This window comes from Hermetia illucens, chromosome 5, assembly GCF_905115235.1.
Source record: "Hermetia illucens chromosome 5, iHerIll2.2.curated.20191125, whole genome shotgun sequence".
NCBI classification, from domain to species: Eukaryota; Metazoa; Arthropoda; class Insecta; order Diptera; family Stratiomyidae; genus Hermetia; species Hermetia illucens.
This window is the reverse complement of record NC_051853.1, coordinates 79,454,033-79,481,691: the sequence shown is the minus strand read 5'-3', so window position 1 is coordinate 79,481,691 and position 27,659 is coordinate 79,454,033. Positions and strand designations below refer to the sequence as shown.

Sequence of the window (27,659 nt, the reverse complement as noted above, 5' to 3'; positions counted from 1 at the left end):
TCAGAGTTAAATTATGCGGTGTTTCCAACGATTAATTAATTGAAATAATAAAAACTTGTTGTTTCTTTTTCGTTGGTGTAGCTATTTATTCTTGCAAATACCGATATTTCGGGAACCACTTGTTCCCTTCATCAATGGAAACAAGTTCTTGTTTTTCACGGACCTCTACGTCCCATATTCTCTAACTAATGAACAAACCTATACGAGTAAGACACCCCCTTTTTAAAATTGCTAATAATGCATTAGTAGATTTACCCGCTCCTGCCAATATTTCATCTTGATGAAATTTTGAATCACTTCTAGGTCTTTGTCTTATCATCCAGATTATTACAGGACTTTTTCTTGCCATACACTATACCGCAAACATCGATATAGCATTTAATAGAGTCACCCACATTTGTCGAGATGTAAACTATATATTACGAACCCTGCACGCTAACGGAGCCTCTTTCTTTTTTATCTGCATTTATCTGCATGTTGGACGAGGAATATATTATAATTCATTTTTATACATGCACACATGAATAGTCGGAGTTGTAATTTTATTTCTAGTAATAGGAACTGCCTTTATAGGATATGTTCTCCCATGAGGACAAATGTCATTTTGAGGAGCAACAGTTATTACTAACCTTTTATCAGCCATCCCGTATCTAGGTACAACCCTAGTCCAATGGATTTGAGGAGGATTCGCTGTCGATAATGCAACCTTGACCCGATTTTTTACGTTTCATTTTATTCTTCCATTTATCGTTGCCGCAATAACTATAATTCATCTGTTATTTCTCCATCAAACTGGGTCAAATAACCCATTAGGAGTAAATTCTAACATTGACAAGATTCCATTTCACCCCTATTTTACATTCAAGGATATTGTAGGATTCATTGTAATGATAATAGCTCTCGTCTTATTAACTTTAATTAATCCATACCTATTAGGAGACCCAGACAATTTTATCCCCGCAAACCCACTTGTTACACCCGTTCATATTCAACCTGAATGATATTTTCTGTTTGCCTACGCAATTCTACGGTCCATCCCTAATAAACTAGGAGGAGTAATTGCCCTAGTTATATCAATTGCAAACAAGTTCTTGTTTGCACTGATGAAGGGAACAAGTGGTTCCCGAAATATCGGTATTTGCAAGAATAAATACCCACACCAACGAAAATCGAATCTACGTGCTGTTAATTGTCTCTATGGAAAGTTTGTTGCCATTTTTTGATAGCAGTTTTAAACAATGATACTGACACTTCAATTGCTGGTTCATCTGAGATTTCATTTCCTTCTACGTCAACAATAACTTGATAGCCAGAGTAGTACTTCAATACTGAATCTAGATATAAATTATTAACGATTTCTATATTCCTGAATAATTTTTGTTCTGCAGCCAATTACTGAATATTATATTAATATAGTATTATTAACTTTATTTGAACAGCTTCGGAAAGTACTAATCGAGACCTTTTATTTGATACCCCACATGACTATATTTGATGAAAAAAAATGTACACCCCCCTTTTGCATGTATGGGGACCCCCCTTAAATTCGACATAAAAGGATGTAACTCATAGTATGCGCGAGCGTTTACACATCTTTATATCAAATTTGGCGTCAATCGCTATAACCGTCTCCGAGAAAAATGCTTTTGACAAACAGACAGACAGACAGACCTGTGAGGAGTGGCCAGATCTCCCATCAGGCGCGACCCCAGCTGGCGGATTGGGGCATACCTATTGATGTGTAAATATGTGCTCATACACTTTTCTTTTTTGACTGTGCATGGGCTAGCGTTTCCTCATCTCTGGTGTGCGTACCAAACTGGCTATGGGAAGGATACTCAGAACATAGAAACCACTATGAAAAACGGGAGAAGGAGGAAACTTACGCCGCAGGGGCTCGGAACCCCAGTATCGGTGGATTTTGGAAGTGAACAAGCGAGCGTGGTGGACAACTTGGCCACCGTGGTATATAATGCTACAAGTGATGTGGATCTGGAAAAGGAGGTGTTCAAGCGAACTACTGCTCTACCGAGAACACCAGCAAAAAAATCGAGGAAAGATGAGTTGAAAGCAGATCGCTGGACAACAAAAATGGCAAGAACACCGACCGCACATATTCAAGGGGAGCGACAGTAGGAGATACTCCAGGACCGGGAAAAGGGGTCAAGGTGTCAACGTTGAGAGATCACCGTCAATGCCAAACATTAAAAAAGATAAAACGGAGAGAAAGTCAATGAACGCCAAATGTGAAGGACTATTTAAAAGTAGTAATTTGGTTAGGATTCATGGAGGGCAGCGTCCTGATCCAGAGGAATCATCCTTCACATAGCTTGGTGCAAAAATAGTTGAGCTGTCCGATTTCATCAAGGACAAGCACAATGTGCCCCAAGCCATAAAAAATATGGTGAGAGCTATTGGAGTGCTCTACAATAAATCGCAGCAGGAGGAATGAAATTCCAAGGACAAGTCGAAATTGGCTGCCCTAACGGTGTCACAAGCGGCGCAAGTGACACTGAATCATATTGCAATAAAACTGCGATCAAACAAGAGAGTGCGGTAAAAAGATGTAGATCCTTTGGAAAATCAGGAGGCGCCTAAGAGGAAAAAGGTAATACAAATAGTTCCGAAAAACGGAACTAAAAGCACTGAAGAGAGAAAGCAGGTTCCCCAAGTGCGAGGTCCGGCAATCGAATTAGCAAAACCCAAGGAGAATGAAAACGGTGGATGGACAAAGGTAGTTAATAAAAAGGCGAAGAAAAAGGGAAAAGTGCGAATTCGCCCAGAAGCAATTGTGATCTACAGCAAAGGAAATTTGTCCTATGCGGAAATACTGAAAAAGGTCAAAGCTGACCCCGACCTAAAAGATAGGCGTAAATGTGGCGTTGTTTGCACTGATGAAGGGAACAAGTGGTTCCCGAAATATCGGTATTTGCAAGAATAAATACCCACACCAACGAAAAAGAAACAACAAGTTTTATTATTTCAATTAACTGATGACTTCCAAACTTAAGTTAAGAACTCGCTCGGGGAGAGCGACACAGTACGGACCCAAAAACATGAGGTCTACATACAGTGCAAGCATCTCGATGAAGTAACATCCAAAGGAGAAATTTGCACTGCCTCAATGGAATAGTTCAAGTTGGAGAAACTTGCCCAAGAGTCCATTGTGTGTTTGCGGAAAGCCTATGGCAATACTAAAACGCAAAAGTGTGGACGCAGCGCAGAAGTTATTGGCGGCGAGGAAGGTTCGAATCGGATGGGTTGTTTGCCGTCTAAGAGATCAGATTTCTCTAAAGAGGTGCTTCAGGTGCCTCGCGTTTGGCCATTTCGTGAATGCATACACCAGCGGCATTGATCGCCCCGATCGATGAAGAAGGTGTGAAGAGAAAGACCATATTGCCAAAGAATACAATAGGGACTCCAAATGCTTATTGTGCGAAGGAAGGGAGACACGGGATTACCGGCATATTGCCGGAAGTGGTAAATGTCCGGAATTTAGGAAGGCGCTGACATCAATGAAAAAATGTGGTTTATTCAAATAAACGTCAATCATTGCAGGATCGCTCAGGATTTACTCGAGCAGACCACATACGAATCCAAGGTGGAAATTGCCATTATAAGCGAACCCTACAGAAGCCGTGACGGTGGCTTATGGGTTACAGATTCGACTGGTGGAGCGGCGGTATGGGTATGCGGTCGACAAGTCATACAATGTACTGGGAGTCAGACAGCCAGTGGCTTTGTGCCATCAAGGAGTGGTTCGAGAGACAGCACGGTGAGATTGATTACAATGTTACCCAGTTTCTCACGGGGCATGGAGGATATCGCCAATACCTGTTCAGGTTTAAACTAGATACCTCACCCGATTGTCTGAACTGCAATGGACTCCCAGTGCACCCAGAGCATGTATTCTTCCACTGTTAAAAATTTGTTCAAGAAAGGAAAAACCTAGAGGAGACTCAAAAAGAGGTGCTCGTACCAGAAAATCTGACGCGAAGATTGCTAGTATGTCAGAAAGACTGGAATGCGATCAACTCCATGATGCCATATATCCAGAGCAAACTGCGAAAGGCAGAAAAGACTAGAAAAGCGCGATTACGCACGCCACGTAGAGATGAGAGGCGACCAAGCTAAAGAGTTCCACGGGGCTTGGAGGGAGTAGGAGTGGTCTTAGTGGGTAAGAATCCCACACGATGGCGTGTCCAGGCAAGTGTTTTTTGAAGATTTCCATCTCCTTAAAAAAGACAGACAGACAGATAGACGGATAAACAGATAGTATACCGATTTTAATAAAGTTTTATGATATTTTACACAGAACCTTAAAAATGCATGTATCAAACCCATGCACAAGTTAGACTTGTGAACATGATCACTTCGTTAAAGATCGGGTTTCCTAAGATATATCGATGGATATGCAATTAAGTTGGGTAAGTTATCACACCTCGATCAACAGCTAGCATAGCTACGTAGTTCATATAGTAGTGAGTCCAACAACATACTTCACAGAAGCGGCGAAAGTACACCTTCTGCCTTTAATTGCTTCTGTTGCCAGGTAGCGTTTAACTCCGACTTCGCCAAACAGCAATCTCTCTATCGGCTTAGCATAGATCTACTTAATTAAAATGTCATCGACACCATACTCGCTAGCAGCATTGACAAAGTTTTTGGAAATGCGCTCAGTTAAAAGCCCTTTAATGTCCACGAGCACCCCCATCGAGTACCCGCCTTTTAGAATAGCGTTTTCTATTTTTGAAACCAATGAGTAAGGACCAAATCCACAGGACTGTCTACAATGATAACCGTGTTGGTACTGGTGGATACTGGATATATTGATACTGGTGGTGTTGTGGTTTGTGTTTCCCGGTTGAAGAATTTTCGGACTTTGCTCTCATTCTGGCCAAATTCCTGCTCCATCAATGTACTCTTGTTATTACGTGACAATGGCGACTTTATTGAAGTTTTCCACTATTAGCTCTTGATATCATCGCCTTTCTGTCGAGTTATGTTATTGCTCAAATGCCTGACAAGGCAATCTGTTCTCCTTGGATTCCTTAATTTTCTTTTTACTTCAGAGATGCACTCATTGTCGAATCTAATTATTTTGTGATTCGACATAGAGAGCTCATCTGACATCCTCTTTAGAGTTGTGGCTAGTACTTCTTGCCCTCAGAGGGAGGAACATGCCAGTGCTACCCTTAAAACTAAGGAAGGAGATCGAACCAAAGGACCCAAGCTGAACGGCGTTGTAGGACCGGGATAGTCTTGGGATCTGGGAGTGAAAGTAGATGCCGACCTTCCCGAAGGGGATTTCAAAAAAATTCGCACTGCGTGTATTACGATAGAGGGCAAATAATATCGGACTAGGCAGAGCAGACAATTACAGATTTTGAAAAGGGTGCACATATCAAGGAAGATGATGCAGGGAAGGGAAATTGAGTGTGTGCAGAGAGGACGTGGAGGAGAGTTTAGGCGAATAGCATATCCAGTCAAATTTGACATTCAGTGTCAGTTTGTTAAACGAGCACCAATACACCAGAGTATCAGGTTGGACTTCAAAGGAGCACTGCCCAGGGAAGACAAGACAGAGACTAATAATTTAAGGTCGTCTACGTAAAGCAAAAACAGGTAGGTGAGGATAGAGGGAAAGTCATTGATAAAAAACAGGAATATTAAGGGGGCAAGTGTGGGGCCTTGGGGAACTCCAGAAGAAGGAGAGGAGGAACGGGATGAGTAACTATGAAAAGAGATTCTGTAGGAACGGTATGAGAGATAGAAGAGAGAGTTTGGAGAGGAGAATATTGTGGTCAACAGTATCAAAGGGTTTGAAAAAATCAGTATAAATAGCGAGTATCTTGGGTCGTGAATTAAGGCATTAGCAATGAAATTGGTAAATACCAGAAGGGTTGAAGCAGTAGATCAATGTTTCACGAAATGATGCTGCTCTTTCACACGAAACGATGCTGCTCTTTCACAATGAGGTTACCGAAATGTGCGGTCAACCAGCCGTGGACGTATCGCCCGAGCATTTTGGAGCGAAAAAAAAGAACAGGGATGGGTCGGCAGTTCACAGCTAGCTCCGCTCTCGAGGATAGGGATGATAAGGGCCTCTTTCCAAAAATGAGGAAAGTAGCATTTTTTGAGACTTCCCTTGAAGATTGTACCCAGAAAAGGAAAATGTGTTGCCTACATATAGCGAGGACAAGAATACACATAGAGGGTGAAATTTTGGAGGGAGTGAAAATGGAAAGAAGTAAAAACAAAGAAGGTTACGGGATTATTGTGAGGAGTTGGCAGTGGAGGCAGCCAAATTGATGGAAGAAGAGGTAAAGGCAATTAGGTAATTGCAAGTAGCAGATTTACTGGTAGTTTTGGAGTTTGAACGTGGGAGATCCATTTCAAATTCAAGTGGAGATCGTCAATTTAACAAGTGCAAGGAGGCAGAGAGAGGTGATGTTTGAAAAAGAAGAGATAGATAGTGCGATCTAAGGATACGAGATATAATGAGCAGGAGGGCGTTGGGCGGGAAACGACGACAGAGTTCGTGATAAGTCTCCGCGGGTGCCCGCGTCCTTTGAGAATGCAACATTACTCGGTATACTTCATTCTTCCGTTTCGTTGCTAGCTTACATTCATCGTCGAAACAGCCATTCCGACTCTTTTTGCGGTTGGAACCAAGTTTGTTTGTGGCCGTATTTATGATAACGTTCTTTAGGTGATTGTGAAGATCATTTGTTGATGCTTCATATCCCGGAACTCTGTTGACTTTCATATTTGTAATGTAATTCCCACGAAAATTGAGGTAAGAAAGTTCGTCGTGTCTCAGGAAAAAAGGTAAAGTCAAACTTACTTATTGAAGCGACCAGGTATCAGTAAGGCTTGCTTCGAATACAGTCAGTTACTTCGACTGTAAACTATCCAGCGACCATGGCTCGTATAACACTCTGGATTGGGGAAGGTGCTTTTCGCCAGGGTGGGGCCGTCATCATTCACTGAAGGTCTTGGTAGATGCGAGTCTTGGCTCTTGGAAGGACACATATCAAATTGGCTCCCAACGAGCTATATTCCGCGTCATTTTATCTTGCAGGCCCCTGTCGTTTCTCTCATTTATCTCATTTAGAAAAAGCTATGAGGTTTTCCTCCTCATCCAAGACCTTTTTATAAAAATCCAGATGAATCTGTTAAACCATGAAGCCCACCCTAGGAGCAGAAGTAAGTTGCTATCTTGATATGTTGTTTGATGCATTCAAGTTATGTGGATAAAGTTATTGTTAAGCTAGGCTCGTACTAGCGCCTCTTCTTAGTATCTTAGCTCAGACACTCCTCTCTTTCAACCAGGCTTGGTGCCCCGTGCTGATCATTTGCGAAACCTGTTCAGAGTGGCAAAAGATTAAAGTTTACCATCATGCAACCCTTATGTAGTTGCGACTTCTAATGAGAAATTTTCATCTGAAAATACACCTGTATTATGTGTCATAATAAAAGTGAGTATCAACAAATTTATCGAATATACTGAACTACGCACGTGGGAAAACACACACTTGTGTTTAATTTGCTACGCGTGCCGTTCGTTCAACCAACAGCCTACTTGCCCTCAGGTGTTTGCTTAATAAATAGTTATTTTTTATGTTTTTGTATCTAAGCGACTTAATGAATAGATATTAATGTATATATAGTAGCACGTTTGCCTCCCATCTGGTTTATAAGGGTCCGGGGACGGTTGGCGAGTATATATTTTCCCTCAGATCCACTTTACAACCTGCAGGATATCAATTCAGCAACAAGTGCTTTTGTAAGTAATTTAGAAAAATAGACTACCTCTATTTATGTCCGTAGGATAAGTCAAATAAAAAAGCGAGGATCTCATATCCAAAAGCTTCCTGAATTTCATATTATAGGCTAAACTTAATATTTATGTCTTGATTTGAGTTGAAGTTTCCGCCTCCTTTTTTATCGATTCCTTGAAAAAAACCACTCATGGGAGATAATGACGGAATCACCAGGCTCTGGTATCGTACAAATGTGGTGCATAGGAAAAAAGCTGCGATTTACTACCATAATGCGGGGAGGAGTTGTAGTCTGGAATAGATCGCAGTTCGGCTCTCATCAAAAAGTTGGGGTTGGAGAATGCAAGATCAAGCGAATATCGAACATAAAATCACTGTTATATCCTCCTAACATTATACGGCACAGTACCGACTTAGAGAGCAAAGATGAAATTTTGGGCAGTTCTCAAATGTCTAGTTGCTTTCGGGAGGATTATTGGGGTTATCTAGTAAGTCTCGACTCCTCATAAATTTATTGCCTAAAGCAATGCTGAAGAGAAATACAGTCTACACCTTGTCAGATTCGTCGCTGCGCAATGGAGTTTTTTACTCACCAGGTCTCCACATGGAGTGTTTTTTTATTTTGGTGCATTAATGTTCCTCAAAGTTAATCTCGAAGTTCGTTACATACATTGAACATTCCTTTATCGTATGACAAGTTGATGAAGGTCAATAATCCCGACCATATTATTGCATATTTCAAAGGTACTTTTCTCCATGGCTTGAAGAGACTGAATCAGACGATATTTTGAACAGTAACAGTAATCAGAATGTGAAGGGACTCAAAGTTAGATTACTTGATTTCCAACTATCATTTGCGACACGAAAACCTAGATAATTTTTAGAATGTTGAATACTACCACCGTTCTATTCGTCTTCCCCTATAGGCCTCCTTCTGTACGGATTCCCTTTAGAACCACGTCCATCATATAGCATTGTGTATTTACCTCTCTAACTATTGTTCAGTCGGCCATGTTGAAGAGGTCTTGGATGTACTTTCAGATCCCATTCGTTAAAACTTACTCTAGGATCCCTTTCATTAACTGTGGCAACTTCAATTTATCTTCTACTGAATACCTAAGCCTTGGTACTCCGTTTTTACAGGCATTATGGATTCCTAGTCCTATGTCCATTGCAAGCGCAATGATTATATCATTTCGTGATCAATAATTTGAACTTGCCAATTTCGATTCCTTCTCTTGCTATCGAAACATTATCCAAGCCTCGAATAAGAACGATCTTTGGCTATACGAATTAGTTTTTGGGATATACTCAATTGCTCCAACTTGTGGGAGTGTTCCAGTGTTATCTTTTGGACATTCCAGAGTCAAGCGAAATTAGATGATGAGACACATGAGACGTAAGGGCTTCCTAATGGTGACAATATCATCGTAATGAGTGATCTTGGCAGGGCATGGTTCAAGTCCAGAGCTTCTTGCAAAGCCTTTTCGGTATCGACTGATCGGGGGCGTATAAGCAATCAGGACACACATAAGTCTTGAAAGGGGTCATCAACTGCTTGCGTGTTCTCCCCACCCCCTTTTAACACAAAACCGATCACGAAATCCAGTTATCGTTCAACAATTGGAAAATCACTGACTTTTCATTCAGCTATTTATATAGAAGCGAAACTGTTTCTGACAAGCCCTGAAATTTCTCGAAAGCTGAAATGATCTCCGCTTTGCCTGCTCTTGATTATTATTGTCAACAACGAAGGTATCTTTCGACAGGATAGGCATTTCGGAGAAATTGGAGCGACAAAGGCGCAAAATTTCACATGATGCCTTAAAGTAAAGGCTTGAAGTAAGTTGGATTTCGAACCAAAGCAGAGTTAGCCAGAGTTGCGTTTTGTCACCGATCCCTTTTCCTCTCGTTATTGGTAATGTTCTTCATTCTGCCCGGAGGATGTGAGGAGTTCAATGGACTATGACACTTCTTTCTCGTACACCTCCACTACGCTGATGACTTTGGTTGCTTTCTCACTGATATAGACTTTGACTATGGCTTTGCATTTGGAAAAGGATAGATGCGGACTAATAAAAAATGTCAAAAATAGTATTTCACTTCATTTCACTCTTTTTATCTAGATACATAAATGGGTGAATCATTGGGAACCAACAAAACTTGATATCTCTCGACGCATTAATCTGGGTTAAATCCACCTTTGCTGTTTTGTCCAAATTATGAAAACCAAAATCAAGTTGAGGTTGCACCGCGCCATTGCCCTTTCCATGTTGTAAAATGGATACGGCACACAGCAAGGGGCTCCCACTGTTATTCGGAAGTTCCAAGTTTCTGGTTCTGGCTCGGGCCAATATCAAATCACGGACTTCGTGAACGAATGGGCCAGATATCCGTGGATGTGTTGATCGCAAGACGGTCGTGGCAACGGGGTCTTCACCCCCTTGCAAATTATGTCATTCAATCAAATGCTGGAACCCACTGCGCAAGGCTGATCGATGAGTAGGTCGCCCTGGAGTTATTATACATGGCGCAGAATCGTGAAGGATGACTGCAAACTTTAGGAAAGCTGAGGGGAGCTGAAGCAAATTATCACGAACCGACAACAACGAGACGTGAGTATGTCTGATGTATGGGGTAGTACTCTGTTTGGCGATGTAAATTAGACATTTAGGCATAGTCCCGGAATTTTGGGAGAAAGAAAAGATTTCGAGCTACGCGAAAGTGACTTCGATCATGTCCACGCTATGTGTACTGTAAAAGGTAAAAATAATATATAAAATTATGGAACAGTTTATCAGGAAATCTTGAAGCTTTTAAATACTCCAAATATAGAAAACTGAAAGATCGTGGAATATTACAGTTTTGCCAGAGAAAGTTATTCTTGAAGAATTGAGGGGGGTTGTCCCCCAATTTGTACACAAAACTTTTTAAATTGGTCAAATTGGAATGCAGTGAATCATAGTCTTTGGGGGATGAAATAGATGCAGTAGAAGTTCACTAGTGTCGAGCATGCAGAGACAGGTGAAAACCGTGAGCTATGCTATAAATGATGGAGGGACGTTGAATAATAATACATTTGACATTGGTGAAATCGAGACACTAGAACACAAGGTGTAATGTTAATGAGTGGAAATAGGAGATCAGGTCGATCATCCTGAGTGGCCGATAACGACCTAGAGAGCAGAGCTATCCCAAAAATCTAAACAAATTGGCTAAATGGACCGTGAAAGTCCGCCCACAAAGATTGAAGCTCTATCAAAGTGCTCGGTCGACACGTTCTTGCACGCCTCTGTGCTAGCCAGGCTCGGGAATGTGGGGGGGTCCTTTGAGCGCTTTGATCCCTCACGCTTCATTACTAAAAACCAACGTGTCTTTTCCGATGCGTGGGTCCGCACCGGATTTTAAATTCGACTTTACAATGAATTTCGCGACGGCCTATCGATGGACAAACAGAACGCGAGCTAACGTTGGAAATTAAAAGAGGAAAGAAGAAAAAAAAAACCGGCTCGACCGCGCGCGTGGAGCCGTAAGTCCCCGGACCCGAGTGCCGCGATCAAGGAGGGGAAAATCCACGACGGATCACCGTCTCAATTGCTGTCTTTTCCGCCTCAGATCTTGTATGAGGCGCGGCCTCTGAGGTTCCCACCCTTCCTCGACATCCTCAGGCCAGTTATTCACTTTGAGGATGTCCCTGCCCCCTTACGTCATCAAGTCATTGTATATTTAGATGACTTGCTGCTTATTACAGAGACCTTCGACCAGCACCTGCTGCTTTTAAGCGAAATGGCTCTCTTTATGAGACGCGCTGGCTTGACGTTGAACATCCGGAAGAGCAAGTTTGTCATGAAGGAAGTTCGATACTTGGGGCACATCATCGGGAACGGGACGATTTGTACCGATCCCGACAAGGTACACGCCATCAAAGATTTTCCGCGGCCGAGAACCGTCAGGCAACTGCGGCGGTTTCTTGGGATGTGTGGGTGGTATCAGCGATTTGTGCCAAATTAAGCTTCGCTGATTGCACCGTTGACAGACATGCTTCAGAAGAAGCGTCAGTTTTGCTGGTCTTAGGAAGCTATCTCGGCCTTCGACGCTCTGAAAACGAGTCTCTCCTCGGCTCCAGTTCTGCACAGCCCCGACTTCTCCAAGCCTTTCGCCATACATTGTGACGCAAGTCAACATGGTATAGGAGCGGTGCTGATGCAGAAGACAGGGGAGGGACATGAAGTTCCTATAGCGTATATGTCGAAGAAGCTTACACAGCCTCAGCGAAACTACACTGTCACTGAGCAGGAATGTCTGGCAGCGGTGGAGGCAGTGCGCAAATTCCGAGCGTATGTTGAAGGCACCACATTCGAAGTGGTAACTGACCACGCTTCGCTCAAATGGCTGATGAACCAGTCCGACCTTCACGGCAGACTGGCCAGATGGGCATTGAAGCTTCAAGGATTCTCGTTCATCATTAAACACAGAAAGGGACATCCTCAAAGTGAATAACTGGCCTGAGGATGTCGAGGAAGGGTGGGAACCTCAGAGGCCGCGCCTCATACAAGATCTGAGGCGGAAGAGACAGCAATTGAGACGGTGATCCGTCGTGGATCTTCCCCTCCTTGATCGCGGCACTCGGGTCCGGGGACTTACGGCTCCACGCGCGCGGTCGAGCCGGTTTTTTTTTTCCTCTTTTAATTTCCAACGTTAGCTCGCGTTCTGTTTATCCATCGATAGGCCGTCGCGAAATTCATTGTAAAGTCGAATTTAAAATCCGGTGCGGACCCACGCATCGGAAAAGACACGTTGGTTTTTAGTAATGAAGCGTGAGGGATCAAAGCGCTCAAAGGACCCCCCCACATTCCCGAGCCTGGCTAGCACAGAGGCGTGCAAGAACGTGTCGACCGAGCACTTTGATAGAGCTTCAATCTTTGTGGGCGGACCTTCACGGTCCATTTAGCCAATTTAGCCAGTCTACCGTAAACGTATAAGCTATATTCTGTTTGGCGTTCGCGAGCGCCGCAAAGCGAGCGTGACGAATGTCGTTTCGTTTGCTTGTGAACGTTTAATTGTCAAAACGGAATTTTGAGGAGGTAATTATTTAAAAAATATATATGGTTGCTCTTCACCCCTTGGTGGGCTTACTTGAAATGCGCTTCAGTGCCCCCCCCCCCCCCTCTTTCCCGAGACGCTCGCACTCATCCACTACTGTTCTGTGTCAAGTGCTCTTGGGACGACCCACTCGTCGGCAATCTTGGGAGAGTAGATTCCACTGCATGGTGTAGTCAGCAATGCAATTGTTGGCCCTCCTTATGTAATTGTATGTAATATGATTTAATGGGTGGAGGTGGTCAAAGGGTAGTATAGGTCCCGGGGCGAAACGTGGATTGGTACCCACGATGGGGCATAAAACCTGGGAAATGCCTGCTGAACCAACACCAACAGCTCCACTACCAAACCCTATCTCCACCTCCACGTGGTGACCGCTGGGAGCTCTTTTTTGACGAAAAGCTGCAGACGGAGAAGGATGAAGGCGAGTCTCTCGCGCCTAAAAACGGGACAAACTGTACCAACTGGTCCTCCAGGTTGGGGGTTGGGTAGGGCTAACAACTCTATACGGAAAACCGATGTTACGAAGCCACAACAGGAGCCTCGGACAGGACGGATTTTAAAACGACGGACCCGGCAACGACAACGGAACAACGATTTGCGCATTTTCTCATGGAACATGCGCTCCCTGTACAGAGATGAAGCTGATGAGCAGCTAGCCGATACCCTGTCCCAATATAGGGCTGATATAACAGCGTTGCAAGAGATGCGATGGACAGGGACCGGTTTCCTGGAGAAGAGCCACTACACCATATATTATAGCGGTCATCCAGTAAACCATGTGCTCGGAGTAGGTTTCTTAGTCAGCCAAAAAATGAAACCTGCTGTTATCGGCTTTGAAAACATAAGCGAACGGCTATGCACTCTGCGCTTGCGAGGCAAGTTTAGAAATATAAGCCTCATAAACATTCACGCCCCTACAGAGGAGACTGCAGAGTCGGAGAAGGATACCTTCTACGAGGCAGTAGAACGAACCCTCGAAGCCTGTCCCAGATATAATATCAAAATCATACTTGGGGATTTTAACAGCCAAGTAGGGAAGGAGCCAGTATTCAGGCGATACGTTGGCTCCCATAGCTTACACGAGAAAACAAAACTATTCAATTAGCAGGGTCACACGAAATGGTTGTTGGAAGTACCTGGTTTGCGCGGAAAGCGGTCCACAAACATACGTGGGCCTCTCCAGACGGGACCACTTTCAACCAAATTGACCACGTGTTGATCGAACGCCGCCACCTCTCAGCCTTGATGAATATCAGAACATATAGGGGGGCAAATATAGACTCGGACCACTATCTCGTTGGCATGGTGCTCCAAGCTCGAATAACAATACCACCTAGAATCCCCTCTGACAATCAGGTGAGAGTGAACACTGAAGCCATTCACAACACAATCCTCCGCGACACGTATAAGAGGGAAATGGATGCCGCAATAACCGCAGTCAATAGAGGACCTGGAGATGAAGCATCAACAAATGATCTTCATAATCACCTGAAGAACGTTATCATGGATACGGCCACAAACATACTTGGCCCCAGCCGCAAAAGGAGTCGGAACGGCTGGTTTGACGATGAATGTAAGCTAGCAACGGAACGGAAGAATGCCGCATACCGAGTAATGTTGCATTCTCAAAGAACGCGGGTACGCGCAGAGACTTATCACGAACTCCGTCGAGTGGAGAAGCGACTTCACAGACGGAAAAAGGGAGCCTGGGAGAACCAACAAGTCTATGAACTAGAAAAGTACAGGGAGCAACCGCACCAGGCGCAGAAGTTTTACCAACAAGTCAGCAGGATGAAGCCTTATACACCTCGATGCTCATCCTGCCGAGACAAAGAGGGAAATCTGATTTCCGACAGAATGGGCATATTAGAGCGATGGGTTGAGTACTTTGATGAGCTACTGAACAACCAGAACATCGGCGAGTTGGAGGTCCCGCCAACTGAAGACGACGGACAAATACTGCCACCACCAAGTTTAGGAGAAACAGTTCGTGCAATTCATCGGCTAAAAAATCATAAGTCGCCAGGAGCCGATGGAATTACAACCGAATTGGTTAAATATGGAGGCGACCAGTTACACCAAGTGGTTCACTTTTCAACTTTTGCTCAAGGTATGGGACAGCGAATCAATGCCTGACGATTGGCAAAGAGGCATTATCTGTTTCATACATAAAAAGCGAGATATCACACAGAGCAGCAATTATAGAGGTATCACGTTGCTGAGTACCATCTATAAGATATTCTCTGCTATCTTGCTAGGCCGGATAGCCCCATACGCCCAGAACATCACTGGCCCATACCAAAGAGGCTTCACTCCAGGCAAATCAGCAACAGATCAGATTTTCTTTCTGCGGCAAGCGATGGAAAAACTGTTGGAATATGGACAACAGTTGCACCATCTGTTCATCGACTTTAAAGCCGCCTATGATAGCATAGTCAGAGTAAAACTGTACACGGCCATGAAAGAATTCGGTATCCCGACGAAATTAATAAGACTGACTAGGCTGACCCTGACCAATGTGCGAGGCCAGATAAAAGCAGCGAGATCACTCTCAAGACCATTCGACATCAACAACGGTCTACGACAAGGGGATGCGCTATCATGCGTCCTCTTTAACCTGGCCCTCGAGAAAGTGATTCGTGATGCTGAGGTAAATGCAAGAGGTACGATCCTCTTCAAGTCCACCCAACTACTGGCCTATGCTGACGATATCGACATCATGGGAAGAACCACCCGAGACGTGCAAACTGCCTTCATCCAGATCGAACAGGCGGCACGAGATCTTGGGCTGCACATCAATGAAGGCAAGACAAAATATATGGTGGCCACGTCAGCACCTAAGACGAATCAACCAACAACATCAAACCGCACTGGTCAAACACAAACACGAACAAGAATAAGGATAGGAGAATACAACTTTGAGACCGTTGACAATTTCTCCTATCTAGGGTCGAAAATCACAACCGATAACAACTACGATGATGAAATCCGCGCACGGTTGTTGTCAGCCAACAGAGCCTATTTCAGCTTACAAAGACTGTTCCGCTCGAAACGTCTCACCATAGGGTCAAAGCTCTTACTGTACAAGACTATGATCTTGCCAGTCCTCATGTATTCCTCGAAAACTTGGGTTCTTAGCAAGAAAAATTGCGAACTCTTGGCCCCGTTCGAGAGAAGAATCCTCTGAAGAATTTTTGGCCCCCTACATGAGGATGGACGATTCCGTAGCCTACACAATGACGAAATCTATGAGCGATACCATGACCGTCCGGTTGTGGATAAAATCCGGCTCAATAGGTTACGGTGGGCGGGTCACTTAATCCGTATGGATGAAGATGATCCCACCCGGAAAGTCTATAAGGGCAATATCTATGGTAGGAAAAGAAGACGAGGCAGACCCTGCCTAAGATGAACCGATGGTCAGGACGCCAGACAGCTTCTAGGGATATCGAATTGGTGGACCTCGGCGCAAAACCGGGATGTCTGGAGTTCCTTATTAAGGCAGGCCTAGACCGGATACCGGTTGTTGCGCCGTTGATGATGATGATGATGATTTAATGTTACGCGGCTGATTTGATATTTTGTCTTAATATTTTAAAGTATCAACACGATCGAAAACTGACATAACAAATAACAATCGCAGTTAGACGCAAACGTCAAACGGAACACTTCGCGAGCCTCGTGGATGCTAAAAGGAACGCAGCTATAGTGGACTGTTATGGTCTTTAATGAAGTGCTCTAACACATTTCAAGGCTAGGATCCAATTGGATTGTCGCGAAAACATTTATAAAGATCTTTTGCCATAATGAGACTGTAGTGATCAGCTAGCCACTGACATACATATCTCTCAAAAATATCGTTAAGAGGATAAAAATTGAAGAGGTTGGAAGTTCTCAGAAGGATTAGAGTTTCCACTTTTGGAAATAGGAACCATAATCTCTTTTTCAAAACGATCAGGATGTAGGTCTGTTTACGACTGGTGGTGCGAACAAGTTCTGTTTTCGTTAAAAATCCTAGGTTCCAGGTGACGTAAAACAATTCACATCTAAGATGAGTGTTATCAGAAGAAAATATGAAGTTATTCACGTTGAAGGATAAAAACAAAGCAAACTATAAGTGGTTTCAGAAGCATCAGCATAAGCGAATTAAAATAAAATCCTAGCGAAAAAGGGAAACCCGTGCAACTACCTCGCTAGAAACACGCAAGAACACACTTAGACATAATATAGTTGTTTGATGTTGGTCTTTGGTATCTGTGAATTAGGTTTAAGTGGGGAATGGCTGAATAGGGCTGCAGGAGTTGCGAATATGGAACCAGAGTTGTTTGCAATCTTCGTGCTCTAGAACAGCCTCGATCTTCACCAAGTATCGATTATGGACATTTTTATGATTGGTTTCACCACGCACAAGAAAAAACTCTGTTCTTACACATATTTCAGACTAGGACTTTTTTCAGATATCGGAACTATATTTGATAAAAGCATAAGCACATAGGAAAAACCAGAACGTAATTGGGAAGCGAATCAAGTTGGTATTCCCGTTTGATCACCCGCTAAGTTAGATAGAACGCGACCCGAATTGTTTGCGAGAATCCCTAATAGTTGAGAACACACAACACTGAGGCAGATTGAAAAGGATGGGAGCGAAAGTGCGATTTAAAGAATTCATGGTGAAGTTGAATGGAAGGCAAGACATGGAAAGGGAACATTTTTGTTGGAAGATTGATTGATTTATTCTTTGTGAGTAAGGTCGCTTACTACCATCTCAGTAAGGATTACAACTTTTTTATCTAGGGATATGATTTTGAAGAAATCTGCGTACCAAAAACAAAACAATATCATTAATTTGCTTCTAAAGTCGATCTTTTTACCACTGATAACTATGCAATATTAATTACCAGTACGTTAAGTTCAAATTACTAGATTGAAATCTTGTCCTTATTCTTTCTTTTACACCGTTTATCTTTCTTCACAATGAAAAGCATCTAAATATTCAAAAACACCTCCGAATTTTTAGCTAATAATAATGTGATTGGAACAGTTATCGAAGAAAACTCCATTAATCATCCCAAAGCCAGCGTTTAATTATTTATGTAAAATAAAATCAAATGTAAATCATTCCATTACTAATCACCATAATTAGGATCTATTGGTTCTGTTACGGCACAAAGTCCATGATAGGTTGGATTCCTTCCTTTCACGCACTGAGCTGCTGGACATCCTTGTTGATATACTGCCTGCCCCTCTTTAGGTTCCGAACTGTAGTCGCAAAACAGATTTACCACTATCCTAGTAGCCTCTGTATACTGAACCATAGAACAGCCAACATATGTCGCTTGGGCTGTGATGAGTTGCGCAAAGTCGCTAGTGGAGTTACTGCAAATATTTTTTCGATCAAAATTTAAATTTTCCAAGGAAGGACTGACAACTACTTACTCGGCTGTGTAATTGGCTATTGTTGCATTATCGAACGTTTCATATTCACTGAACCACGAATTAATTGCTTCCACAATTACCCCGGTGACATTGTACTTGGTTGTGGTTCGATTTGCACTATAGAAGTTCTGGCCTACACTATTAAACCTATCGGTATTGCGGCACTCATCCTTCTCAGCAACACATTGCTTTGCCTGAATACTTGCTAGTTTTTCTAGTTCACTGTCCCATTGCTGTGAACAGAATTGTTATCTTAAACAGTAATTCTAGATTTTGAATAAGACAGTACTCACCAAAGTAGCCAATCGCATTCCGGATTCAAATCCAGTTAAGTTACCCATTGCAACCTGATTCCGAATCGCATTATGTTGATCTAGAATGACCTTCTTGAAGTCGCCTGGCGTAGCTAGTTTAGCATCTCTGGGACATGTCGCAGCAAAAGCCTGAGAAGAGGAAACAAACGAATTAAATCCAGAGATATCAGAAAAGTTGCAACTAGGAGTACGTTTTTAGTTCCGCAACCAATATTTTTCTCCCCGTTTGGACATAAGTAAGATGCACAGTAGTCTTTGGTCTGAGCGTAGGCCTGTGCGCTGAGGATTGCAAGGAGAATAGAAACTGTTAGAGTGCCCATGGTAACCTGATAAGTTTGGCTGGGTAAGTAATATGTAATCAAAACTTACTTCCCTTTTATATCATTCTCACACGTTACAGCTATTGCTTTTGCTACTTACACACATGCTCAAATTCGCCGAACCCTTCCAACTAAATAAATATAAGGGCAAATGCAAAACACATGCTTTTTTGATCGTTTTCCTATAAAGTTGATATTCTTCGGTCTATTATTGGATCAGCTATTTGAGTACGTGGAATATTTCTTTTAAAAAAGCAAAGAGCGTGGATTTATATTTATTTTTGTTCAATTTACAAGATGGAGTCTCTTCGCCTCATAAAAGTCTAGTAAATAGTCAAATTTGCTCTAAAAATAACTGGGCAAATATCATTTGGTGAAAATTGGAATAAACTGGATTATGTCTAAGAAACTTTGGCTTTAGCACGTGAAAGCATATTCTTTGTCGGGTTTCGGTAATTTTAATACACAGGACATTTTCGTAGCTTGTCGACTACATAATTCCTGCAGGATCTATTTTGGCATATTAATATTTTTTTTGTGCTTTGAAGGGAATGAATATCATCCTTTCTTCATATGGAACCTGTCTCTGCTCTCAATTCATTTATAGTTAAGGGAACCTGAATTTGGCGAAACTAAGAAAGTTTTAGAAAAGCTGATATTGTCTACCAAACTGTTTTATCTACATATGCAAAGGATCGAAAACAACTCTAGGATCAAAAAGAAATACAGGTTGAGGAAGGGAAATTAGCTGCTTTAAATGGGGCACTCTGACGCGAAGGTTGCTTCAAGAATGGTATAGGCTAAGTAGAGTACTTTTCTAAAAGCGCCTTACTTACTTAATGATGAAATTACCTAAGAGTGGTCGAAAGAGCAGATTGATTGCCGCTCTTCCGTTTCTCACAACTGGGAGAATATTTTCTATGAGAATGTCACTTCAGGCACAAGGATTCATTTTCGGTCCAACTTTATACAACATTGCTAACACTGAACACTAATCTGGAACATGTCACCTTTACCTTTTCGATTCCTCCGTGTGCTGGGTGTTATTAGAAGATAAGCAGAGTTACTTTATGTATTTTTGAAAATAGGTGTTGGCTTCTTGAAGGCAGTCACTCCATGTATCTATGAATCTATCGACCGCGTCTTCCAGTTGTGTAATCCGAGCAGTGATTTTTGATGATGACTTGATATGTATGCCACTGGAAGCGTTGGATTTCGTTCCTGCATAGTTTTCTCCAAAGGTCTTTGGGCTATCCTGGTTAACGACTTGCGTTGTCAATACCATAGCGATCAAACTATCCATAAAAAGTCAGCAGGTAGATAAGAAAATTGGTCTGCACCCTGCTTATTTCGCCAGCGACAGGCACGAAGTTCCTTGAGTAGCTCCCCAGAAGAGAAAAGTAAGGAAATGGGGATTATAACAGGTTGCAACGGATCCACCTTCCTCCATTCGGTCAGGCGAAAACTTATCAACATTATGGCAACATCCTCTGGCATGACAGCCCCTGACGGAAAGTAGCTGTTATCTTGGACTACACGGAAGACAGATTGGGCAATGTAGAACCTAGTCAGTTCAGTCACAATCCGTGCAGGAACTATCATTTCCATTGCTGGAAATGAAAAAAGCAATCCATTTTCTATGGAACTGAGACTTAAAAATGCGCTCAAAATATTCCCTATTTGTCGTAACAGGGCATCTAAAAGGTGTGGAAATGTTAGACTTTTATGCGAGGACAATGACTAGGGCTGAGTATAGGTATACTGGTTTGTCAAATATATTTCCGCTTCCCAACAATAGTGTCGAAAGTACGCAGAACGCTTTCTTTACCTTGGACGAAAATTCCGGCCATATCGGTTGGACATTCTGGGTCTGAAGAATAATCTTCTTCCCCTTGCGACATTGTGTTGCTATATTCTGGTAAAATTTGTTGAAGTAGGCTTGCTTTTGAATACCATATGCATGGGGTACACTTATTGTGGTCTACGAGCCACAAATATCATACTTGCAGGGACGACAGAAAAATTCTGGAATTGAGATTAATCGAAGACCGCATGCTACGCACTAGAGCGTGGAAAGCGTAAGTAAAAGAGGGCGTAAGCGACGGATACAAAGCAGAGTTATCCCCGTCTCTGCCATAGAGTCGCACGGAGCTACCATATTCGAACCGTTCCAAGTATGTCCGCAACTTAGAACAAAAGCTCCACGCGAAGAGAAGAAGAAAACGCCGGGCTCCAGTATCAAGAGCTTCGCAATTGCAACTGTCGTGAACCAAGAAGAATGGGGGGTAACCGTCCGGCCAGCCAAGTAGACAAATGAACGAGTCTTTGTGACTGCACAGCCTTCCGAAGAGCACACAGGCCATCCTGGTAGATTCGTCTCTGCGCAAGTTGGCAGCCGACAAAATTCAAGAGGTCCACCCGCCACCTGGAGTTCGTGGGGTGTCTCGTGACACGTCGGTTCGTCGACGAGGCTACAAAATGTATCAGCTCCCATACTTTTTCATCAAAAAACTAGATTTACCGGGTGCTCTAGCGGCGGAAAAACGAAATGCATCTATTAGCACCGCAAAACTCGCAGTTTTGCTGAAAGAGTTCGGAAAACTTCTTAAGCAGGGTATTTACAAACCTTCAGAGAATGATTGGTAATCGGCTATTCACATGGACCTTAAATCCAATTGTGAATGGACCCCTGCGGCGATTACAGATGTCTAATTGCCCAGACGATTCCAGACCGATACTCAATTTCACCCCTCCACGATTTTGTGCATTCTATCATAGACTGCTGTATTCGATTGAACTTGAAATTATTCAAGGCATATTATCAAAGCCCTGTATTTCCCGAATATATTCCGAAAACAGCAATGTGCACATATTTCGGAATCTTCGAGTTCAGTAGGATGACTTATGGAATGCGCAGAGTCTTCAGAAATGGATCCACTCTTTGCTACGAAGCCTCTACATTTGCTTCGTATATCTGGAATATGTTCTGGTCGTGTTTTCCTCTGCGTCCGATAATTTAGAGCACCTCGACTGGATTTTTCAATATCTTCTTGAGTTCCCTCTATGTTGGCCATTTGATTCTCTAAAGGCTTCCAAAAAGACCCAAAAAAGTGCAGTGAAGCCCATGGTGTTTTACGTAGGCACCTGTCGTGAGACTTAATCCTATGGTCCTCTTAAGACACGGATTGATTTTGTGACTACAATCAGAGCCCCGCTGAGACAAGCAGCAACGGTACCAATCTATACCAAGTGCATGGCTTAGCATTCAGACTGGTGGATGCAAAAATTACCAAAATCGCTACCGAACTATGGAGTACGGCACCCGTGTTAATACGCAACACCACGTCGAGGCCCGAAGGTCTCTTCTCGCTTGAGCATAACCACAACCACCATGAAATTTCCACTAGGGGGACCAACCGCAAATAACCGAGCTGTCCTCACATACAACATGAGTTCACCCGAAGTATGTGAGTCCAGGGGCTTTCCCGGTTCCCATGGTACCAGTATACCCCTGGTAAGGTTTCGTGACCAATTTGACACATCAGATGAGTCCCCGTGCAGACTCGGGTCTGATCGCCCTGATTAGGCCTTTGGAGCATTCGCCTACTGAATCACGGCTGGCAAACCAAAGTGATTACAGCGTCTCCCGGTGCCACCACTATGGAGGTTCTCTTCGGTCACTTGGTTTTGGTTTGGCCGATAGGGTTGCCACCCCATCTTCCTCGCCGCCACCTCTGAGCACCCTAAAAAAGTGCAAACAATTTCGAGCTTCCCGCTTCCGAAAACAGTTAAGGATTTGAGAAGGTTCTTGGACATATTAACTTTATACCGTCCACCATCAATTGATTCTTAATGCCGACTTGCCTAGCCCTAAGGCTGTCCGAGTATTAGAGACCACAAAGCTGGTGGAAGTTACACTTCTGTCATTCCCTCAGCAAGATGCACCCCTAGCCATATTCGTCGATGCCTCAATCAAATCTGGCAGACATTGAAATTCTTTTCCAAGCAATTAAACCATGCTTAACGGAGCTACAGCATTTACGATCGTGATTTATTAGTCGGTACCTTGTAATTAAATACTTGTAGTGCCCTCTTTGAGGCAGGTCATTCACATCATGAGCCGTTGGTTTGAAACATCGTGAGCCATTGGTTTGAAACACGTGCATGTATCGTGAGCCATTGGTTTGAAACACAAACAAAGCGGCCCATCGACAACTTCAGCACCTCAGTGCACTCCCGAGAGAGGATCTCCCTGTTTTGGCTAAAGCCTTCCTTCCCCGAGGAATACGCAGCGAAGAAGAGGAATGGGTGCGACGCACTCGAGTCTCGTTATCGTGGCGGAATATTGCATAGTATACACTGTAACAGGAGAAATTCCTGCCGTAAATAACAGTGATTACCTTACTGTTGCGCACTCTATGGTCCGTTGACAGTCGGCTCTTCATCCGCTCTGTAAACCAGCTCAAAGAGAGTTCTGAATCGTATAACATAACATATAACATAACAGTGTTCATCCCATTCTTTGCAGTTTCTGCAGTCTTGCTACTTTGACTTCTCCAGAGATCCTGACAATCAAATCTTTTCCACCTTCTCTTCATCGATTTCGAGAACAGGGAATGTATCTTGAGGACTCTACGCAAGGAAGGGAGCGGGCCTTCAGAGAAAAGAAATAGTTATTTTCAAAGTGACATATGACGGTATAACATGCATCAAGGTAAAAGCTCGACCAAAAAAGAAGTCCACCAAGGTTTTCATTTTCATTCATTTATCAATATTTTTTTCTAGTTATCGGTGACGTCTTTCTTGCTGTTTTGGCTGGTGGACGTGAGGAAGTTTAATGGACCGAATCGACTACGTTAATATTACCTAGGCGCTATCTCAATAAGTCGTGGAGTTTGGCCAGCACTGAAGATAAATCACAGAAAACCAAAGCTCTCAGAATGATGGATCATCACTCTTCCTATTTGCATTAGTTGATGTACATCGATGGCATCGAACAGTTTGTATATCTCGGAAGTATCATTTCTACTCCCGGGGTACCGATCTTGATGCTACTAACAGCACTAAATCGATCATTGACTGGGTGAATGGATTCAGGGATGAAAGGGTTCAGTTACGCAAGGTAAAGTATCTGATCGCCTTGAACTTGCCAAAGGTCAGTGATAATCCTTGTTCATGTCTGGATCAAGTCGACTCACACCCCTTAGTCGTAGCCCTGGACAACCATTAGACAATCGTCGTGTGGTGAACAAACGTGAGCGGCGTCCCAGCGGACACTCTAATAAAGAGACCGCTGAATCTGGCAAGAGGTATAAACTGCACCCACTCATATGCAAAGGAGCAAAACAATGAAGTATATGTCTTAGGTGGTAGAGCAGTTGTACGGGGGGTAAATCCACCCTCTCAGCATTTGATGGGATTCGAAGGATCACAAGATTACCATCATCAATCAAAATGTAACCCAACCATCAAAAAAAAGATCACTAACACCAAAGGAAGGAAAGCCTAAAACCATAATACCAATTAGTAATGTATCGAAAACACCCCAGGAAATGGAAAATGAGGAACTGCGCAAAAAGCTCCACAAGCTGGAGAATAATTGCTGTTTAGTTCGTAAATTAAAGAACTACAGCAGGAAAACGAAATCCTCAAGAAAATAACTCAGGCTAGTTCATTCCCAGCGAAGTTCCGCAGCCCTAATGAACCAAAAGGATACTATACAGGTGAAGAATTGGCCAGAGAAACTGACTGGATCTTGCAAACAAGAACAGGGTCTAAGAAAACAAAGGCAGACTCGTCAAAGGAAATCATTAGACAAAATCCCGCGAAAAGCGATAAAGCGAAAAATGTAACGAAAATGGAAGTGAAACTCCATCGGTCGATTAATATTAGCAGAATCGATCGAAATCGAAAGTTAAAAGCCTCCTATCGGCAGCAATGATAAAGGAGTTCTCAATAGTTGCTCGCAACAACAATGTTTGGAAAGTTCATACTGTAAACGCAGATGTCTGCCCCCCATGGTGGAATCGCCTAGCCAAACCTTCGCTAGGCGATTTCACCCAACGTGCCAGAAAGCCGACATTCTAGAAGACCTGAAGGAAAAGGATTTTAAGATCCCAGACGCTGTGAATATACTGAAAAAACAAAAAAATTTCAGTGAAAAGGGAAAATCAATAATTAATAAGCGCAGACTCCCAATGTTCATGCTTACGTTGAGACAATAGTGAAGATCTAAACAAGCTTAAGAGCTATCCTTAATTTAAGGTCAACATAAAAGATGGATTTTGGGGATCTTGGTTAACAACATTCTGAGGCAGAGCATTATTTGAAGCAGGAAGAGCACAAAAGTGTAATGTCCACTCCAGCGGTAAGCCTACATACTGACTGACTGACATAACAAAAACACCTGATTTCGTTGATTTGTTCGTAACTTTTTACGATATACGAAATACGAAATAGGAAAGAATATGATTTACCTTACTGGGAAGAAGCCAAAATAGCGACATTCGCGGACGATACTGCTATCCTTACCACGGGTAAAGCTACGGAAGAGGCAAAGATAGAAGTAAAATACAAATAGCTACAACATTGTAGAGTGGACAAAGAAATGGAAAATAAAACTAAACGAAAGCAAATCAACATACATTAATTTCACGAACAAAAAAGAGAATCCAGCAAAAGTCACCATAAAAGTACAAGAAGTGCCACAGGCGAGTGAGGTCAAATATTTAGGTATGACACTCGATGCTTTGTTCAGCTGGAAAAGACATATCCTAAGAAAGAAGGACGAGCTAAATTCCAGATGCTGACAAATGTGATGGCTATTGGGGAGAAATTTCCAGCTACCATCGGCAACAAGCTGGCAATAAGCAGATGCTAAGGCCCATATAGATGTACGGCATTCAGCTGTGCAGCTGTACCAAAGAATCAATCATGAAGGTCATAAAAACCTTCCAAAATAAAGTGTTTGGAAGTATAGTAGACGCTCCCTGGTTCATTCATAATGAGGATCTACATAGGGACCTGAAAGTCCAGTTGGTTAATGAAGTCGTTAAAGATCAAACAATTAAATATAGCTACCGACTACGATCACATGAGAATAACGAAGTCCGAACATTGAGTGATATCGCTGATATAATGAGACGACTGAAAAAAGTAAAGCCAAACGACTTGCTAACATAAAGGATGCCTACAGATATAAGTTACTGAGGAACAGTATCAGTTCATCAGCAAAGCCAGGGTCTTAGGGTGAACCACAGGGTGTTTCCCCAATAGAAACGAAACCTAAATATGCTAAGAAAGGTGCTGGAAATCTCAGTTCGTAGCTTGGCGAGCGGTGGTGTTATTGGGTAAAAATCCCGCACCACTCTCAGGAATCATGAGCACTGAGGTCGGTCTTTTGAAGGTTTCCACCCCTGAAAAAAAAGAATGTGTCAATATCAACACCAGGTTGAGACTGTTCAACACCAATGACTTCTCTTCACTGCTATATAGGAATAGCACATGAAATTGACCCCCACTGTTATTCAGAAGCTACAAGTGTCAACTCATGTCTGCCTGCAATCATCGAGGCACTCTAACCCGAGACAATGGGAAGTGAAAAATTTCGTCGCCGTAGGGGAAAAATACTCGCCGACGTGTTGGTCATAAGCCAGATTACACATTGAGAGAAGTCAACCACTCCGTAACGGGGTATGCCTTGCAATGAAATCCACTATTCCAAGATAGTGATAATAGTGTATGGAACTCTAATTTTTTAATACTATACTATAAATAAAGCTAAAGTATATTTCCTAGAACCAGTTGAAACACTTGCCCCTAAAAAGGGGTTTACATCAACCATATATTCTCGATAATTGTACCCTTTACTTGAGGTAGGTAGATTACCTTCTAACTACGAGTATAAATAAGCAGCCTTCAATAACAGCTGGCAGGTATTGTACAAAAAAGGGGGCAAGTCTGGTGCTGGGAATCTTTAACAAGGTTGAAGGTTTGAATAGGGTTCAATTTTAAACAGCAATCTTGATGAACTTAAATTCTTCTTTTTGAAAAACCAGTATCAAAAGGAGGTCATTTTTTTGGGTGTGGCAAATTTTAATTGGACTGAAAATTTAAAACAAATGATAAATAAGGACAAGCTTACCCACAAAAATGGTCGCACTGTATATGCATTATGGGCGACATGGGAAGCCAAAAACTATTCCACTAGTCAAACGATAGGGACCTTTTGTAGACTATAGGCATGGTGGTGATGGTGAATCAAAGCAAGCAAAATTCAGGAACTGATTACTTTCCACTCTGGAAGCATCTGCACATGATGGGTATCTGTACAAAAGCCAACTAGGGCATAACAGACATTGAGATGGGAGAATCTTCAATCTTGAACCGGGGTTTCATCAAGTGCGTAGATCCCTGCAATCCTTTACTATCTCATGCTTCCTTGCATACCTAAAAGGAACAAACTCTCTAACGATTTCCCTATTTCTGCTCCTTGGTTAGGCGGTGCGTCTTTTTCTTGAGTGTTAGTAATAAATGAATGGGTTTGTTGTGATAAAACTATTTATAGTCACGACTTTGTACTGTTGTTATCGACAACATCATATGTAATATCGAGACGCCTCCTCTTCTACTTTCCGTCAACAGAAGGTAGGCAAGTACCTCCTCTTTTTGCTAAAATTATAAATCGTTATAACCACAAGAAA

General features: G+C 42.7%; 1 protein-coding gene and 1 pseudogene across 1 annotated transcript; one reads left to right on the top strand and one right to left on the bottom strand.

The window, feature by feature from the left end:
- The first annotated feature begins 169 nt into the window (after nucleotides 1-169).
- Nucleotides 170-8,661, top strand: LOC119658140 (annotated as a pseudogene).
- Nucleotides 8,662-17,946: 9,285 nt separating this feature from the next.
- Nucleotides 17,947-18,975, bottom strand: LOC119657627 (antigen 5 like allergen Cul n 1-like). Its single transcript, XM_038064631.1, has 4 exons — nucleotides 18,829-18,975; nucleotides 18,617-18,766; nucleotides 18,324-18,556; nucleotides 17,947-18,263 (listed from the first exon to the last, which is right to left on the bottom strand). The coding sequence occupies exons 1-4, from the start codon at nucleotides 18,955-18,957 to the stop codon at nucleotides 18,014-18,016; spliced, it is 762 nt and encodes a 253-aa protein (XP_037920559.1). The 5' UTR covers nucleotides 18,958-18,975; the 3' UTR covers nucleotides 17,947-18,013.
- Between the last annotated feature and the right edge of the window lie 8,684 nt (nucleotides 18,976-27,659).